This window comes from Episyrphus balteatus, chromosome 4, assembly GCF_945859705.1.
Source record: "Episyrphus balteatus chromosome 4, idEpiBalt1.1, whole genome shotgun sequence".
Taxonomy (NCBI): domain Eukaryota; kingdom Metazoa; phylum Arthropoda; class Insecta; order Diptera; family Syrphidae; genus Episyrphus; species Episyrphus balteatus.
The window spans coordinates 1,835,839-1,855,284 of record NC_079137.1 but is presented as its reverse complement, the minus strand read 5'-3'; the positions used below and the strand labels follow the sequence as shown (position 1 = coordinate 1,855,284).

Genomic DNA, 19,446 nt, shown 5'->3' with positions numbered 1-19,446 from the left:
ATCTCTCACAAAACACTTTTCAGTTGGCTTTCATAAACATTATTAATGCCTCCTTTTTTTGTGATTAGGGGATATTAACGATTATTTTTAATGATCTGGGTACATCAGCTTTATTAAAGTACAGTTTTATTTTGTAAAATATATTTTTGAAGTGGCTCGCAAGATACACCGGACACTATTTTAAATGTTGACCTATTTAATTCTTTCGAACATTATGCTTGACAAAGTACATAACCTTGATGGTTTTCAAACTCAGTTTTCTTTTTGAAGCAAAGATTTTTGTATTGTTTATTGGCCTCTAATATTAATATGTTATAACTATTTGAATGAATGGTCGATAATAAGTATGATTTAAATTTTCAGATTCAGCCGTAACTTAATCAAGAGCCACCAAAAGTATCAAGAAATATTAATTTATGAAATGGACACAAGCGTCTCACCAAGAAGACCAGATTTGCTTTCGTAGTAGGTTCGGTCAAGAAGTCAAATTAGATGAATAAGAGCTGTATGATTTTTGTAGAGAACACCTACATGATAGTCCTTGAAAAGCAGAAGTCGTAAGAAGGTACGAATGAGGGAAAAAAGTAACTGTAATAAAGGTAAGGAAGTTTAAAGTAATTAGGAACATTTTTCAAGTTTTTTTGTTGACCAAAAATTTGGGAAATTCATGTAGAAATAATTTTGAGAAATAACTCTTTCATCTTGAGAACCTCAATTGTTGATAATCATCCTCGTTGGGCTATTTAATTTAATTGACTTCAAGCGATTTCATTGTACTGGCTGTGTTCAAAAAGAAAAAGCAAAAAATATACTAGCAAGAAACATTAAACCAGCTCAGAGCTTTAAACGTAAAAAAAAAACCCCAATTTAAAGAAGTAGGTACATTGCTGCCGATGTTTTTTTTTTTGGGAAATGCTACTGCATTACGAATAGCTTGAATAAAAAGCGCCAACATGTTGCTACGAATCGATTAACTCTCACACAGAAATCTGCTGGCAACTTTCTGTTTATTACTTATGGGTTGCGCATTTCTCATGATACTTCAAAAGACTAACCTTATTTTAAAATATTTTTAACCTACGCTTAATGCAAATAGTGCCAGGCGAAAGATAAAATCCTGGCACGGATTTTTTCAACTGGCACGACTTTGAAGATTAAAAACTTAAGAAAAAAAATCCAAAATAAAGTTCACTCTTGTCCCATCGTCAAGTTTGCAGAGTTGAATTTTTTTTTTAAAGTCGCTTACTTAAGTAAAAATTATGTGTGTTGTCCAGAACATCGACAACACACCTAAATCATCATCATAGGCCTTATAATTAATCCTTGATCCTACGAAATACTTTTTTATTACAAACAATTTAAAACGCAATAATTTCTAGGAAAAGTTTTATTTTATTTTTTATTTACCATATTTTACTACTAGGTAGACAGTTTAACATTTGATTTGTTTTGCTTTGCTTTTTGTTTATTGGGTTTGTTTGTTTTAATTTAAATTTTTATTATATTACTTTTTGGTTACAATAGAAATGTATCCAGATTTATAATACTGCGGAATAGAAATATAATCTGCAAGAGGTTTTGCATTATTTCTTTGCTGTGCTTGTCTGATAATATAAATTATTTTTCCTAAAACAATTTAAAAAAAAATTAATATCAAAAAAACAAATAAAATATGTATAGACAAATCATACCCAAAACATTACTCTCCATAAATCGCTTATCTAATTGTTTAAGTAGTTCGAGATTATTTGTTCTTGTCCATTGGTGTAAAATATCAGCGACTCGAACTTCTTGAACTGGTTCTGTATCCAAAAATTGTTTATCCTAAGGATTATGTTTAGTAAATATTTAAATTTATTTTTCTTTGTAAATATCAACTTACCGGTTGAAATTCAACATTAACATTGCCATTACATGCGACTTCTATTAACTTCATTAACTTTGGATAGTTACAATTCTTTTTGGATTGATGAAGAATAAATTGCTTGAGATTTTTAAATTGTGGTGGACTTGCTTGGAAGTATGATATTATGAGTTCTTTATTGTAAGGAATATGAAGTTTTTCCTAAAAAATAAAAATTTAACATTAAAGATAAAAGATAAAACATCAAAAGATTGATTGAAGAATGCGATTGATGGAAGACATTCGTCCAGTGTCATGAAGTAACGAAAGTTTTGTGACCTTCATACTGGCTCCAACTACTACTACCTAGTTGCTCGTTGCATCGCTGTGGTAGGCTAAAATCTTAGAAGACCGACAGGTCATTTTGTGGTCGAGTTTCTCATAACCATGATCAAATTAACATTAACAAGAGATCATCAGGGATACGACTTCTGAATTATTTTAATGCTGATTTGATGATAATACGCTGCCAATGAGCTCTTCAAGTTGAAGAAAACAGAAGAAACGATCGACACGGGAATGAGAGTCGGAAGTTTTACCAAAAGTTAAAAAGAACCGAGCAAGTATAAATATTCGAAGTGCAGCTCAAAAGGTGGATACCAAAAAGAATATCATAGCGAAGTCGCAGTCGTTTTAATGGGTTTGGAAAAAATAATTTCTGCTCTATGAAGGCAATGACGAGTACAACAGCCAGATTATCCCATTTAACATCTCCCGAAGTGAATCGAATCTTATTTTAACTGCCGAGTTGAGACCGCCTGAACCTACGCCAACCTATCGGGTTCCTATAAGTTTGACTTAAGACCTGGGTTCGAACTACGGCATACGTTCGTTAACGTTTTGACTATTGCTCTTTCTATTTAATAAGAACAAAATGATAGAGACATAAAGCGTCAATACGTTAACGTACTTATGCCGTAGTTCGACCCCTGAATCGAATCCATACAATCGGGAGATATTCATTCTGAACAGATCTTGTTAAATCAGGAACATCATTTTTTTCACATAAAGAATAGAGAACTGTACCAGCCGTACAAGGACATTAATCTAACCAAACAAATGAGAGTGCAGCGATTGAATCATGTGAAATGCATGGCAAATACGACGGTTTAACATAGAAGAAAAGTAGCTATAAAGATATGCTAAAGTTCACAATGGATTGTACGCCGTTTATCAGGCACTGGTCACATTAAATAAAATAAGCAAACTTCAACGTTCACTCTTGCGTATGGGCAACAATTTTACTATAACAACAATATTTGACCCTAAAATTCATCCTTGCATACGCCTAAATAGGCTATACTAATTTTCAAGTATGTAAACCGTTTAAAGGAGAAGTTAACTTGAATTATAAGCAGGAAAACATATAAAGTTAATACAAATGAAAAAGCGAAAAGAACAAACAAAGAAAATAAAACCAAATTCTTCAATCCAAAAATATAGATTCGAAATACTTGCCAGTGCCTGCACTATTGTTCCCTCGTCTGCATTTAGAGTTGAAAATGTTGAAACAACTTGATCGGAGGATCTCTTAACAAGCTGCAAACAGTAAAAGTAAAAACATATAAAAAGAAATTATTTAAAAAAAAGATAAAAACTTACTTTATTTCCATCAAAATTATCACACGATGATCCTCTTTGGTAATTCTTGTGCGTTAGCTTTTTGGCCTCAACAACAACAGCTGCATCCCTATTCAAACCACTACCACCACAACCACCACCACCACCGCCAACACTGCCACTGCCACTTCCTTCATCAATATAAGACTTCTCACGCGCCGTCGGCAACAAATCATTCAAATCAAAACTCAACGACGACGGTGGCGGTTTGGCCGAACACAAAACACTACTACTCGAACTCATCCCTATACCAGTATTACTACTACTGCTCCGGCTACTACCACTGCTATTGCAATGACCAAATGCTGATGTCATGTGAAGGCTTCGCTTATTCTTGCACTTTGGACAATCCGACCACTCGATCGGTTTGCCAATTGTATTTGCAAGGAATTCCTTTTCCAGACAATCCAAACATGTCTCGTCGGAGAGATCTCGCCGAGTATAAGCATTAGCGCTGTGCAAGGGCGGAAACCCTGCCACTCCAGCACGTTCATCTAAACTACCAGCCGAACAAAGAGATGCTGTCGTCCCGCCGTTTTTATTCATTTTCGAGTAAAGGAACTGCGTTTTACGGTTCTTTGTCATGGAAATGCTTCGCTCTGTGATGCGTTTAGGCTTGGCGCCTGTCACCTTTGATCTCGAATCGTCGGCGGTGCACGAGACAGTCACTGGAGACGTCCGATCATCGTCACCCTCAATCGAATTCGATTTGATTTGTGTCAAATTTAATGACAGCTTTGCAAAGTCCTTATTTGTAGGACATCGGTGGCAGAGTGTTGCATCGCCACCCTCAATTGGCGAACTAAACAATTGCCTTTCGGGCAAAGTTGCCCCTCCCACACTCGCTGAACTTGTGAGAAAAATCGATGGAGGATATTGCAATGAACGCAGTTCCATCGAAGGATCCACCTCCGACGAGGGATCCGGATCGAAATCCATTTCGAGGAAATCTGTTTCATCCTCGACATTATTATTTCTCGCTGGTTCCAAAGCAATATCGAATTCCGCTCCTCCCCGATACGCATAGATGCAATCATCGGAATTCAATGATACTTCCTCATCGGAAAGTGTCGTCTGTAACACAATCAATTCATCGACGTAATAATTGTCGCTATTATATGACAGATTGTCGGTGGAATTGTTGACCGAAGTGCGATTGGAGTTGGGCGGCGAATGAGCACCCAGAGCAGTGCTGAGAAGCTCATCTTCGTCGCCGCCGTTAAAACGAGTGTCATTTGTTGCTTCGGTCTGAGACGACGCTTGCACAGTGACATTAACACTCCCGGCTTCGTCGCCAGTGGCAGTCTCTACCACTGGCAACTCAATAACTGGGATTTGTTGTTGTTGCGGTTGACTGCGATGACATTGGCATTTGTCCAATTTTGAGGACTTGCCAGCGTCTGCAGGTCCGCCGCAAAAGTTCTCTTTGTCGTCGAAGAGATTGTTATTGTTGCATTTGGCCTTGTCCGACCAGGGCCTCGGCGGATGATGGGCAAATTCAATATTTTTGTCAGTGGTCTGCGTCTCCATAGGGAAAACTATGCAACGATGGACACTGACAATACAAGGGCGAAGTTTTATTTCTTATTTACTTGCTTTTTTTCGGTGTTCTTTTTTTTTTTGTTCTCTTGTCTACGTTGGGTGTAAGAAGCAAGTAGCTAAAAATTATTTATATGAAAAACCCAACATGCGGGTGAATGGGAATGATTTAAGGATTTTACTTTCAATTTTTTTGTAAATATATGAAAAAAGTGACTAATACAATAAACTCCTGCACAAGGAAATTATTACACTTTTAAGAGAAGCAAGAAGTTTTTTGTGTCGTTCTTGCGGAAGATGATAGAGGTGAAGAAAATTCAATTTTCCTTTCTTTTTTTTTTTGCTCGTTTTTTTTTTCTTCGTCTATTTTCTTTTTTTTTATTTCGCAGCTGACAGTTTTTGGTTTATTTTTTCGGTTTTCCTTTTTGGTGTTTATTCTGTTGTGCGATCACAATGGTTAAAATGTATGTTATTGTGAATGTGAACTGATAATTTTTCGCTAAAAAAAATACCAGTGATGTTATATAAAAAAAATCGCATGGTGTGCGTTTGTTTTTTTGTTTAATAGGTTTTAAAGTTATAGAAACTTTTAAGAGCGGAATTCAGAGTCGTCACTTAAGTAAAATTTTTTCCCAAGCACAAGTCTGAGATGAATTTTGCTAAAGCGTTTACTTCCAAATTTCCTCAGTTGGAATACATAAGCTAAAAGTAAAGAAACAATTAGGTTTTCTTAACGTAATCAGTAGCTGAAGTGGGCCAAACGCAAGAGCAAATGTTCACTTGAGTAAAATTTTTACTTGAGTGACGACTCTGAATTCCGCTCTTAATTTTCTTTAATGTTGTTTTTGTTTGGTAAAAAAATCAATTAATTTTTTGATCTAAATCTGTCAAAAAAAAAAAAACAATTTTTGATCTGTTCAACTCAGAGACCAGAAATAACAGTCAACCTTTATTTTCAATCGGTTTCTCTCTGAGAGTTACCATATTGCTTGAAATACGTTTCGGTTAGGGTTTGAGATTTATTTTTAAAAATCAAAAATAAAGGTTATCGGTTGAGATTTATTTTTAAAAATCAAAAATAAACGTTATCGGTTGAGATTTTTACAAAAAAAAATAAATGAAAAAGGTCAACCTTTAACCGTTTTCACTGAAAATAAATCAAAAATGGTCAATTGAAAGGAAAATGTCGAATATGTCAAGAATGTCTTTATATTGCAAAAATAAATATGAAAAGGATGTTTTTTCTAAGTTTATGTATTAAGGGAAGGCCCATTTGCTCATACTAGTCATAAATTCTCATCTTAGCTAGGTCGAACATAACTCTTGTGTTTTACTTAGTTTATTCTAAGTTGCTAAAAAATATTTATGTTTAACCTAGCAATGATTTACTTTCATGATATAAATCGCTGAGAACTTCAAATTCAAAAGTCAAATCAATAGAAACGTCAAATAATTTAAATAGATTTTGAGCAATTTAGCAATTAATATACAGCAATATCGTTAAATTTTCAAGTTTGTATCTTTATCTTGCGGAATAAAAGTGTAAAAAAGTATATTTGAGCCAAAAATAAGTGTTAATTGGTTAAACAAAAATTATTCGTGTGTGTGTGTAAATGTGCTGGTGTGTCAAAATTAGTCAATGAAATATGACAGCAAAATAGTGCCTCATACAAAAAACTGTGGTGTAAATTGTACCATCTGTGGATGGTTTAAGTTAATGAATGTAAGTTTATTTTTATTAAATTGATAATAATTCGTGTCCTTTGTACTACCGACATCAATTTTTGAGCGACATTCTTGCTTTTTTCATAAAATAAAAGTGCCTAGGTAGAACATAACAGCTTAAGTTCTACTATTTCTTCCCCCTAAGTTATGTTAAACTTAGAGGAATTTATGACACAGTTTGAAGTTCGTGCAAACCGTAATGTAGAACTTAAGGGTTTATGTTTCACATAAATATTTAAGACTCGTTTCAGCAAATGGGCCCTAAATAATGTTTGAACTAAATAGACTCTCAATTCTTTAAAGTAAAATTTTAAGACGAAAATGTGTTTTCCACTGTGATTTGAGTCGCTGGGATGACAAGCACAACAATAATGCAATTTCGAATATTTCAGGAGACCGATATTCTAATATCTAGGTCAAAGCGTTCAGCTTCCAGAAGCGTTTTCGCCCGCCCAACTTCAAACGGCTATATCTCGGAATTTTGAAAAAAAATGAAAAAAAAAATGTTTGATGCCAAAAGGTAGTGGGGACTCCAACCTACATTTGGGTACAACTCCCATCCCTGTAGGTGCACGCGTTCTCAAACCGGGAACACTTAAAGGTAAAAAAAGTTAAGCCCGATTCTGAAAAAATAGGCATGATGTGGTGGTTTAACATGGAAGATGATTTTTTAAAAATCTGACAATGTGCAAAGCGTAGGCCCATGACACAAGCTATCATTTGGCATCACTCCCAAAAATGCTGTCAAGCGGTTTAGCTTCCAGGAGCGTTCAAAGATTCGGGGATTTTTCGAAAAAAAATTTTACCCCAACTTTCAAACGCGATTTTTTCGGAATTTTGAAAAAAAAAAAATCCAAAACCCGATTATACCACTATAGGGTAGCTGAGAATATAAGCTTTCATATGGCACCACATTAAAAAAAAAAAATAAAGGTTTCTCTCAGACCTTGACCGAAATTTCTCTTTTTTAAAAATAAAGGCTATTTTATGACCTTTATTGAAAATGGCGACAAATAAGAGTTATTAAGGAACCTTTCAAAAGGTTGAGATTTATTTCTGATCTCTGGTTCAACTATAATTAAGTAGTCGCAACAACAGTTTTTTGACAGATTTAGATCAAAAAATAAATTGATTTTTTCACCTAACGAAAACATCATAAATAAAATTTACAAATGACATTTCTTTTTGACATTTCTTTTCAAAAAGTAAACTTTCATACCCCAACACGCAAAAAAAGTATAACTATGTATAACAAAAAATTTTCAATTTCTCCGCAATTAGAGTACTGAAAAAATATGTACTTTCAAAGTACATCAACGAAGTTCTAGTGGATGTTCTTTTAATGCACATTCAGCAGTGCTTTTTTGAACATTAAAATTTGTTAAGAAGTACTTCTCATTATATATATGTATTTGTTTCGTTTTGATCTTGATTACCTAGAACTTTATTTCACCTAACTTTAAAATGCTGAAAAATTCATTTATTTAATAATTATGTAGATAAAAAGGGAACTATTAAATAGAGACAATTTTTGTGTCCACACTCAGAGAAAAAAATAGTTAAAATCGGGGAAACTATTTTAAATAGTTAAAAATGGTTATTTGAGACTATTTTAATACTATACTACTATTTAACCCCCAAAAGCGTTTAGCTTCACTTGATCCATATAGATCATTAACTAACACATATTACAACAACTACATGAGATCTTGCTTTTCATCAGGATCACGAGCAAGATCTCATGTAGTTGTTAATTATGTGTTAATTAATGATCTAATGTCGCTATTCAACGTTGCATAAGTTTTATGAATAAGGTTTTCGTGTACAGAGGCATTATAAGGTGCATAGCGTTATGCATTCACTATGACGCGTTTATGAATATGGCTGTTTGTGTATTGCATATATCTCTTTATTTGTTCTCACACTTTCAAGAGAATGTTTATTTTTTGTTTCGAAGGGCAAAGGTGTTGGTTAATAAAGAAACACATTAACACAATTCTTTTTTAAATATGATCTTCTAAATGGACAACATAATACAGTTAATAAAATATAATACAATATTAAATTAAATAAATATAAAAATAAAAACTAATAAATCTTAAAAATTCTAATCACTACAATTTTCCATGGACAGCAAGTCTAAAAATTAAAAAAAAAAAAAAAATTTATATAAACTCAAAACCCATAATTCTAATTTATAACAGAATGACAACTGCGTTCTGTAACTCTAATATCAAGAAAAGCTATCGACAAACATTTTGAAGTGAAATGAATTTTTTTTTTACCATTTTTTGTTCTCTATATTATAGTTACAGAACTTAGGGACAGACTCTTATTATGAAAATATTTTTTTTAGAAGCACAAACTCACCTATAGATGCAGGTATAATCTGGATTGCCATGATTTGATACAACTTTAATTTTACAATAATGAAAACTTTGACCGTTGTTCAAATAAAATGTTTGCACTCGTTTTGTTTTGGTAATATTATATTGAAACGAGCCCAACATCGTTTCCCATCCTTTATCCAAGTCGTCAACTCCCTGAATTATAAACACTTAAATAATTATTTGGAATTTATCATAAAAGTATAAAAAGGTATTCATGCAACGTCGTAAAAATATAACAGTTTATGATACGTGGTCGTAAGAATGTAGTTAACGAATTAACTGCTTCAAAAGATTTTGCACAATCATTAAGTGGTTAATATTTCCCCATACAAGTGTTAAAAATTTCTTGTTTACGAGGCATTTACGATGTTAATGTTACATGAGTACCTTTAAGCTTTCCCATACATAAACAATAAAATCCTTTGGAGCATTTGAAATGTCACCTGTTAAAGACACTGATTCATGTATGTGCTCCACAGTAATAGCCCGAATAAATATCTATAGAAAATAGCAACAAATATTTCAACGTCAAATAGATAAAAAATGAAGTTTTAACTACTTTGTGTGAAAGCTTAATTGTAAAAGAAGATTTATCGCCTTTAAAAGCATAACAACTTCCAAGTTGCATAGATGGATTCAAGAGTTTATCTGGATCGTTAGATTTATATCTTATACCCAAAATTCTGTCCCAAAAACCAATTGAATTCAAAGGATCATCTTCAGTATGAACAATTGCCGCACCTACAAGAATTTCAAATTTAGTGCAACACAATTGTACATAGAAAACTTTGACTATACCAATTGATTTCAGTGCATAATTTGGTTCTTCTTCACTAACAACTTGCAAATCTGTGGGCAATGATGTTGTTTTCTTACAAAAACCACAACTTCCACCTGAGTTTCCTTCAATAAGATCAAGCTTTTTCTTAACAGAAGTTAATTCATCCCATAGCCCTTGGGTGCGTTTCTTAACAAAATTATCAATTTGTGGTAAAAGTGTTTCGTCGGGATTACGACCTAAAATAACTTTCTAAAACATAAAATTAAGTATTTGCGGTTTTTTGAAATTATCATTTTCTTACCGTTATTTCCTCTACCTCTTCTTGAAGTCTTGTTATTCTGGTAATAGAAGAAAAATGCGTATGCAGTAAGGTATATACGAAGGTAGTAATTAAAATTGCGCTTATGATAGTAACTCGACATTCCATTTTGAAAACAAAATAAATATGATTGAAAGATAAAAATATATGTAAATAATTTCTGATTAATTTAATTTGAAATATATAGCAAGGTGTTAAGTATGTGTTTTTTTTTTTTTAACAGAAAATTGAAAGACACTTCCATCATTCTATTTTAGTAAAATATGTGCCCTTAAATATGAAAGTGGACTAAAAATAATTATTATTTAAATGGTAAAGTTTATTTGAAAGCAAAATTGCAGCAAATAAACTTCTTTATTGCTTTTTCAGTGATTTCAAAAAAGAAATACAATTAAATCGTTATAAGAAAATTATTATGTAAGCTTTTCTTCAAACAATGCAAAAAGTGACTTAGTCCACTTTCTTAATCATGGGCATATATACAAATTTGTGGAAATGATTAACGTACCTATTTTAGATAGAAAAACTTGTGAGCTTCTACGGAGATCATTAATAAAAAATAGTAATTTTTAACACGGTGTGGTTTTCATGACATGTATGCATGTACAGTAGAGTGTTCTTTATTTGAGAGTTTTTCGAAAATAGAGTTCCTAAGTGGAAAAACTATTTTAAATAATTAAATAAAAATCAGATTTTTATTTGACGCTAGATGGTGCCACACGATGGTTAAGTTTCGAAAAAGATATTTATTTTATTTTAACTGCTTTTTCTAGTTTGTTTTAATAAGACCCAAAAGACCTGATCAAATCCCTGGTCCTAGAAAGATGGTTTATACATTTTTGAAAACGGTTTTTAATGCAGACAAGAACTTTTTCTCGTTAAAAAAAATACAGACCTAATAAGTCAACATATATACCTATTTAAAATTATAACCATCGTGGGGCGCCATCTAGCGTCAAAATAAAAATCTGGAAAAAAAAATTTTTTTTTTTATATTTAGAAATATTTTTTCCACTTAGGGCCAGTTGTACAATTATTTAATCCGTGGATCAGCAATTTTAATTTTCTGTAATCGGTAGTAAAGCTGAGGTTAAGAACTGGTTCAAGGTTCATATATATAAAAATAGTCACATCAACGCTTGAACCGAAGTTGACCCGGCAGCTATAATCTGCCGAAATCGGAGAGTTAAATTCCTGAACCGAGGCTGATCCACGTTTGTATAACTGGCCCTTAGGCCAAATTTGAAAAGCATTAAAATCAGTAACGGACAGAGTAAAATGCCTTTTGTTAATTTATGAAGCGGTGTTAACTCTGGTACACGTGGTAAAGTGGTAAATGTGTTAAAATTTGGTAAATATTTTTTAGTTTGTTTACCAGATTTCCCATTTTACCAGGTTTACCCAAGTTTACACTGTTGCATAAATACCCATATTAACATTCTAATGCAACCATGTCAAACGAATTTTCGCTAATTTTTTTGTATGAGAGCTTTTTTCAAATTTCATTTTATCCGCTTATTTTTTTTACTAGATATTTTTAGAAAACTTTAACGGTAATCTATAAAAATCCTTGCCTTTCGACGGTTGGCATACAATTTTTTACCGAAATTTTTAAATACCTTAAATACCTTAAAATGCAATTATTGTAAGAAAATGGCATTATACAAATTTGATTATTTAAATTTTTCATTTTTAAAATTTCATTGCGATCACACCTTAACCACTCTACGTAACACAACCACCTTACACATTCTTTACACCTTAAAATGCAATTATTGTAAGAAAATGGCATTATACAAATTTGATTATTGAAATTTTTTCCATTTTTAAAATTTCATTGTGTTCACACCTTAACCACTCTACGGAACACAAACATAACACAACAACCTTACACATTCTTCTTACGTTTAACGTTACTTTCTTCGAATTTCGAAAAGTTGACACCTATATTTTTTTCGAATAACAGAAAAAGAATTTCCAAAATGGCTGTCTAGGGCTGTCTGTTTTGTATACAGAGAGGAAAAAAGAAAGAGACAAATTTGTTTTATATCCCTAAAAAACAATTTATAAATAAAAAATTATAATAATTCATGTTGTGTGTTGTGTTCTTTGTTTTAATAATTAAATAATAACAAACTACAAATTGCATTGTTATGTTTGTTTTTTTAATTAAATAAAAATATAATCCTATATGTTGTATGTGTGCGTGTTTGTTTGTTTAAAAAAAAGTATATAGTGTGTGTTTTATTAATTAATTAAACATAAAAAAAAAAATTAAACGTAACTATGATTAGTACAATGGATAATCGGTCGTATGGTGCGATAGCTAAATCCAATGGCCGTGGTGAATTTGCAACTCCAGGTTAGACTTTTCTTTTTCCAAAAAAAACCACTTTGTGTGATTTTTTTCTTTCTTTCAATGAAAAAAGTTCTTTATGAAACTCATTTGCCATTGAAACACATGTAATCCAATGAAGTTTTATTGGAAAATACGTGATTTATTGAAAGTTTTCTCAACAGAAATCTTGGGCTTGGTTTGAGCCCATTCGTCATCAAAATTATATATTAACTGTTGTTGTTTATCACTCCACTCCGCTCCACAGACAAAAAAAAAATTGTGTCGATGTCCAAAAAACAAATAATTAATAAATCAAACCTAATTGTTCCCTTCCGCTGGCGACTAGCCAACTTATTCGATGGTCGGTCGAGCTTATCATGTTTTCCAGTCGAGTCGCGGGTCGATTATTCAATTAATATTCATATTTCTATGCGTATTAATTCTTACTTGTCGTGGAGCGGAGTGGAAATGAAGAAACCCAATTCAAATAGATTTGTCATTTTTGTTTTATTTTTTTGTATGTCTTTTTTTTTCAGAATTAACACCAGAACAACAGAAACTTTTAATAGAATTAAAGAGACGAAAGCAGGAACTTTTACTTGAAATTCAGGTGAGTTTTTATTTTTAAGTTTTTTTCTTATATTATTTTTTATCTAATCATATAGCTCTTGAAGCTAGAAGTAGGTAAGGTACTAGGTGCTGTAGTTAGTCGTGATGGTTGTTTAGTGTTGTTCACACGACAACGAAGACGACCTTGTTTTTTCAAGTGGCTTCTATTCATTCACTTATATTCTAGTTTGTAGGTACCTATATAAATGCATTTTTTGTTTAAGTTTTGTGTGTTTTAATTTTAGAACCACCACAGTGAGAGTAGGTCAATGACATTTTATTGGTTTTTTTTTTTATTCATTCTGTATTTGATCATGGCGCACAGTGGGACGACCCACAGTGCGTTGATTGTATGGAGATGTTGGAAAAAAAATCAAATTTTTAAAAATAAGTTCAGTTTAAAAAAAAAATTGTTTTTAAATGTTATTACAACACGTTTTACAAACTTTAGCGAAATTTCCACGGCCCCTGCCACGCCCACTTCTGAGTGTGCATATTTATATCTAGAAAAAGGATTGTACAATTTGAATAAAATTGAAGAAATTTGATTATCTAGGCGAGTTAAAAAATACAAAATAGTGTCGACCCTATTCGCCCCCTGCCACGCCTACTTTTGTATACATGATTCAATCGAGGAACTTGTATGTATGGGAATTCGGGAAAAAAAAATAAAAAAAACAAGTGTTTTGCTAAGATTTCTTGATTTTCAGGCTCTAAATTTGATTGCATATTTAGTTTTGACTTCATTAACTGCAAAACACCACGCAATCGGGCTGTTGGGTTGAAAAAGCAAACATCAAAAAGCTCCCTAGCTGAACACATTATGTAAAAAAAACTCGTAAACAAACACTTGTTGCAAGAGAAAGCGCTAGTTTCTGCAGAAAAAACTTACTTTTTTTAAAAGATATAATTGTTTTCTTTCTTTAAATAAAAACACTTTTTTCCCATCTGACCCCTCTCAAAATATATGGCTTATCAAACTTAGTACTTTCCACGAACAAAGAAGCTTTGATTTGGACTCTCAAAAAAAATTTTAATTTACATGTAGAAAAAAAATATGCAGTTAGAATAATTATATTTTCTCTCCTGAATGTGAACCTAGCAAAAAAAATATCATATGTTCCTTTTTTCTTCAGTAAATGGTCTTTTAACCGGTAACTACAAATCTTACTCTAATTGTTTGTTTTTTTTTTATTGATCTTCTGAGGATCTCTGACAACAGAAAATTGAACTTTATCATAAATTAACTGTCGATTTATTCATTCAGACTTATTACCTTGAATTTGGCATACTTGCTTCACATTTTTGGCAAATTCTTTTTTTTTTGATTTTTTTCCACTAGTCGCCGCACTGTGCGACCCCTAACAATAAATAAAAAATCGAATATTGTTGCGGTACTTTTAGTATGTAATCCCAAATATATTTAGGTTCTAACTGCATCAAAATCATTTGCATTGTCCAATTAGTGCAAAAGTTATAGAGCGCCAAACATTGGGTAGTTTAATTTTTTTTTTTGTGCTGAAAAATCAGGTTGTAATTTGTCTTACTCCCAAAGGTTTTTGTGCGATAAAAAATTAGTTAATAATGGATAATAACACTTATCAAAGTAGGGGAATTGGGGGCAAGACCGCCTCTTTAGTGTTTGATTGTCTTTAAAACCAATAAAAAACAACTTTTAATAAAAATAAAAGTCTTTATTCATTAAGTTAATTCTTTACTGTAGGAACTCTCATTTTTATAAAAAAAAAATTAAAAAATATTAAACGAAAGATAATAAGTTTTGAAAAAAACATCTAATAAAAAACGCTCTTGACCCCACATGAGGGTAAGACCGCCCTATCAAATTTTGTTAGTTGAAAAACCGTTCTTTTGTTTTAAATGCAGTCTATTTGATATAATAACACAACTATGCTATATTTTTATTAGTTATCACTCCAGCACAAGCTTTGTGGTACCATTTGGTACACATTTTTCACTTAATCCAACAATATTTTGGATTGAATCAAGAAAACAGTTGCAGGTAGAAGGTACAAATACAGTCTACAAAGTCATATTCCTCAGAATCATCACTAACAGTATTATTTGGCGCCTGTCGTTAAGCTTTTTGGAAGATTAAACGGTGAAATTTTTTTTCACTTTTTTTCAGCTACCAGAGCTTCCAATTCTGATCTGGATTTTTTTTTTTTTTTTTTAATTTATCTATTTGACTCCTTCTTTTGCAGAAAATACTTTTGAATATTCACTTTCTATTATAAAAAAAGGATAAATTAAAAATTTTAATTTTTTCAGTGTTAAAAATACAACTGACTTTTCACATGAACGATAACAATTTGACGAAAAATCACAAAATTTACCGAAACTCTTTGGCGTCTCAACTGAACTTGCTAAAACTTACAGACGTTATCGATCATACCAAAAGGCAGCTATTTTATATAGCAAGTGTTGTCAATTTTACTTTTTTTCATACAACATAGTACAAAAACGGTCTTGTCCAAACTTAAATTAAATTAATATTTGACTGCAAACAAATTTTTGTTTTGTTGGTTTTTTTTTTATTCGTGATTTTCCAAGTGTTGGCATTGTATATATAAACTATATACAAGGGTGTTGGTAAAAATAAATTTTCTTGTAAGATTTCCTTTTTTACACCTAAAAGGCTCTCTGGGGTTTTTATGGTTTTATACTCAGGAAAGTGTCCTATAAATGAATCAAGAAAAAAATTTAGCGGCAATTTTGCGCCAAGTACGCGTTCTTTAGGTTCAATCCCTTATATCAAAAATGGCCAAAATTTAAAAACTTGGCTGGATAGTGCGAGAACAAGAAAATTTGATAGCTTCTTGGCTTAGAGGAGTCAGAGAAGAGGTAGAAGCTCAAATACAAGAAGTTACTAAATTTTATTGCCTCAAGGTAAAGTAGAAGTGGGAGCAGTCTTCTAGAAGACTCAATCGGTTCATGAGCGCTAACGAATAACGGCTGAATTCTAATCTGAATATAACTAAAGCTATACTTGATAGCGTAGGTGATAACATCAGTTTAAAACAAAAAAAAAAATGCCCCTTAAACCAATATTATTTATAACATTTTTATAAAAAATGATGGGATTAAAGTCTATAAAAATGTTATTTTCTTTTTTGTTTGAATGTTAAAATTATAATGTTTTAATATCTATGCTATTGTTATTTCTATTTTACAGAAATTAAAATTTACTAAAAGAAGAGAAAAAAATTCGCTGCTCAACTCTTTAAATTAAATAAAAATTAATTTCCTTGCTAAAACGTTTCCATTTAATGGTTTTCATGTTTAATTCATAGATTTAGGTGAAAATAGACGTCTTAATGCAACTTTGAGTAGTTTCAGTCAATTAAACACAAGATATTAGAAATGCCGATTTTTCCATACATTCGTCCCACTGTGTGACGTGAAAAGCTGATTTGTGTTTATAAGCGAGTGGCATATAAGCTTTGACGAGCAAGCAAGTCTGTGTGTCACTCTGTCAGCAGCCCTCTAAATTTAGACAAAAAGCTTTTTGTTGTTTCTGTGTCTTTTGTCCTCTTGAATCATTCTGAGGCGCCTTTTTCTTGTATATGCCTCTTTTGATGAATTAGAAAGAAAACATCAACGATGAAGCAAAGACGGCTGCAGAGATGAATAATTAGTTATTATATCGTCGTCTACAAGGTGATAGGTGAATGTTCAATCTTTAAGGAGAAAAGAAAGGCTGAAACTGATAAAAAAAACCCTTGTGGCCTTTCTTTTTAATCTTCTTGAAAGACGAAATCAATATACTGAGACTGCTTGAGGTTTTTTTTCTTTTTTTTGTTGTTTGTTTTTAGGTCAATGGACTTGACGAGAAGATTTTGTGTCGTTTGCAAAAAAATTGTGTACCGGTATTCCCAGGCCCAAGCAATGGCAATGTGTTAGGTGCAATGACACGATAAAATAATAAACAAAAAAAAAACTAAAAAACAGAAAAAAACATAAAAAACGAACAATAAAGTCACCACAAAGTTATGTCCGGCAGTTATTGAGTTGGACAATGTTTTTTAGGTAGGATTTGGAACACACAATAGGCTAGTGTGCTCTGTTTTTGTTTTTTTTTGTATTTTTTTCTCTACTTTCTGATATATTTTTTGTTTTGTTTTTGTTTTAATTTTTTTTTTTCTTGTCTGGTGCGACGACGACAATGTTGTCTCGTGTGGTAATTTTATTAGGTGGGCAGTTTTTTTTCTTTTGCCTCCGCTTTTTTTTTATTTATTTTGCTTTAGTGGTGATTTTGTTTCATTAGCAATTCAGATTTAAGTACAGTTGACATCCAATATAGTACTAAATAACAATTGGTTTATGATGACATGGTTGCATTGAGAAATGCGACAGATCTTATAGGTATGTATTTTGGGCGAAATCAAGGGATAATGAATACCCTCAAAATGTTTTAGTACAGCACGATCAACTAGGCAGATGTCCATCCAAATGATTTTGAATGTAATTTCAGATTTGTATTGTGTAGCTGAAGAAAGAATCAATAGGTACGTTGGTTTCAAGGGTTAACCCTTGATGAGCATTTAAAGGAACACAAGTTTAATAATTAAACTGTTCGGTGGAGCCATTTATTATTGAGATATCAATGGAGTTTTAAGAAGGCAATATACATTTCTAGGGTGATGTAAAAAAGTAGAAGCTGTCCATGCCTTGCTATCTATCTATGTACTTGTAGGCGGTTGGTTTGCCGTCACGGATAGAGGATAAGGCCGAGTTTTCATGCTTGGATAATTCGAACTCTAATGCACTTCATTGCAGGTTAATAATCCTCCACTTGTACAAAGAATGTCCTGAAAAGAAAAGATAATTCTGATGAGTGCTAAAGGAAAGGCTAGAAAATGAAGTTTGTGGATAAGAGCTTATATCCATCCATATGCTGTCAAATAACGCTTTATTGACATCCAGAAAGCAGAAAGCATGCGACTGTAAATTAGTGGTTGTTTAAAGCTGAAATGATGTCTTGATGAAACTTTCATGAAACTTTTCGCGAAAGCCGAACTTCGTTTCTGGAATGATGTTGTCAACGCTGCAAAACATCTTGGTCTTTCTATGAGACAGCTCTTCGAAGGGCTTATTTTAGCCGTGTTTTTATGTACTGTAAATTCAGTTCTTAGCTCAGTAAAATTTTACACGGAAGAAGTATTCATTTGCTGTGGTTTCCAGATATTTTTTTTCTAAACTAAATATGATAATACATATAATTAAAGCCTCGAACTTAAAATTGATTAGAATTCTCTATGGTCATAAAAGGATTTTAAACGGCAATTCAATTCTCCACTAAAAGATGAAAATAGTTCAACTAATTGTTCTGTCGGGATTTTCTCTTCGATACTGTTGTTCTTAAGTAATTTCTCACAAATGAGATGCAAACTTCTTATATGTAAGTATGTAAGTTCCATCACTGGTATTTTAAAATTTAAATCAAATTCAATATTCCTGACTACTTTCAGAATACTTCTATGGTGTTGTGGTTCTTGGATAACTTTATTTTCTCGAGTCTAGTTTCCATTTCTTCGCCATTTGAAAAAAAAAATGCAGACACTCTTAACTGATGTGTGCGCTTCTTGCCAAAACATTTTGTAATAACGTCTGAGTATGTGTTAAAACAGTTTAAAAAACAATAAAAACGTGCCACATAAAAAATGCATACAAATGCCCTACATACAAATAAGAAGATTAACCTAGTTATCTATTGAAATCCAAATGCTTTTACACAGTGCTTGTTAAAGCCGTCAATTCTGCTACCACACATACAATCAGTGCATCACACTTCACAAATTGGATTTTCTTGTTTAATAATCTTGCGTGCGAACGATATGCCATGAAGCCATATAGCAAAACCATAATAGTTAAACTAAAAATCCATTGTCTATGTTCTATTTCCAATAAATAAATATAACTCTCGCACTCGTATATCATTTTAATCTTTATACGATTTTCTACAATAATATCAGTAATTTGTAGCAAACTGTGGATTATAATCTACAATCAAAAACAAAAATCTTGGTTTTTTTTCCGCTGTTGTAATTTAATTGGCGCTCTTTTAATGCTTTGCCAATATCTCTGTTGAGATTTCATGTCCATTATAACGATGGATTTTTTTTGTCAAATCGATTAAAGTAATAGTCCTGGCTACTTTCCCAAATGCTTTTAACTTGACCAATTATTGGTGGGTCTGTTTGA

The 19,446-nt window shown here is 32.1% G+C and overlaps 3 protein-coding genes across 5 annotated transcripts in view; 1 reads left to right on the top strand and 2 right to left on the bottom strand.

Annotated features, from left to right (window-relative positions):
• Positions 1–1,502: 1,502 nt before the first annotated feature.
• Positions 1,503–5,478, bottom strand: LOC129920045 (uncharacterized). The gene is made up of 5 exons (XM_056001200.1): positions 3,506–5,478; positions 3,362–3,442; positions 1,883–2,065; positions 1,692–1,824; positions 1,503–1,626 (listed from the first exon to the last, which is right to left on the bottom strand). The coding sequence occupies exons 1-5, from the start codon at positions 5,051–5,053 to the stop codon at positions 1,505–1,507; spliced, it is 2,067 nt and encodes a 688-aa protein (XP_055857175.1). The 5' UTR covers positions 5,054–5,478; the 3' UTR covers positions 1,503–1,504.
• Positions 5,479–8,783: 3,305 nt separating this feature from the next.
• LOC129920049 (SUN domain-containing protein 5-like) lies at positions 8,784–10,465 on the bottom strand. Of its 2 annotated transcripts, none has more exons than XM_056001206.1 (6): positions 10,260–10,465; positions 9,976–10,207; positions 9,737–9,918; positions 9,565–9,675; positions 9,158–9,330; positions 8,784–8,926 (listed from the first exon to the last, which is right to left on the bottom strand). In XM_056001206.1, exons 1-6 carry the CDS (start codon positions 10,383–10,385, stop codon positions 8,902–8,904), a joined length of 849 nt encoding a protein of 282 aa, XP_055857181.1. In that variant the 5' UTR covers positions 10,386–10,465; the 3' UTR covers positions 8,784–8,901. The 2 variants fall into 2 exon arrangements, with proteins under 2 accessions (XP_055857181.1, XP_055857182.1); XM_056001207.1 differs by having other exon boundaries at positions 9,583–9,675; positions 10,260–10,462.
• Positions 10,466–12,282: 1,817 nt separating this feature from the next.
• LOC129920043 (cytohesin-2) overlaps positions 12,283–19,446 on the top strand; it is a 49,032-nt gene continuing 41,868 nt past the window's right edge. Inside the window, exons 1-2 of one of the 2 annotated variants that reach the window (XM_056001199.1) lie at positions 12,283–12,639; positions 13,152–13,225. In XM_056001199.1, the coding sequence (XP_055857174.1) occupies positions 12,564–12,639; positions 13,152–13,225 (150 nt within the window). In that variant the 5' untranslated portion in view covers positions 12,283–12,563. Of the gene's footprint in view, positions 12,640–13,151; positions 13,226–19,446 lie in introns of those variants that run through there. The other variant, XM_056001198.1, reaches the window with a different exon arrangement.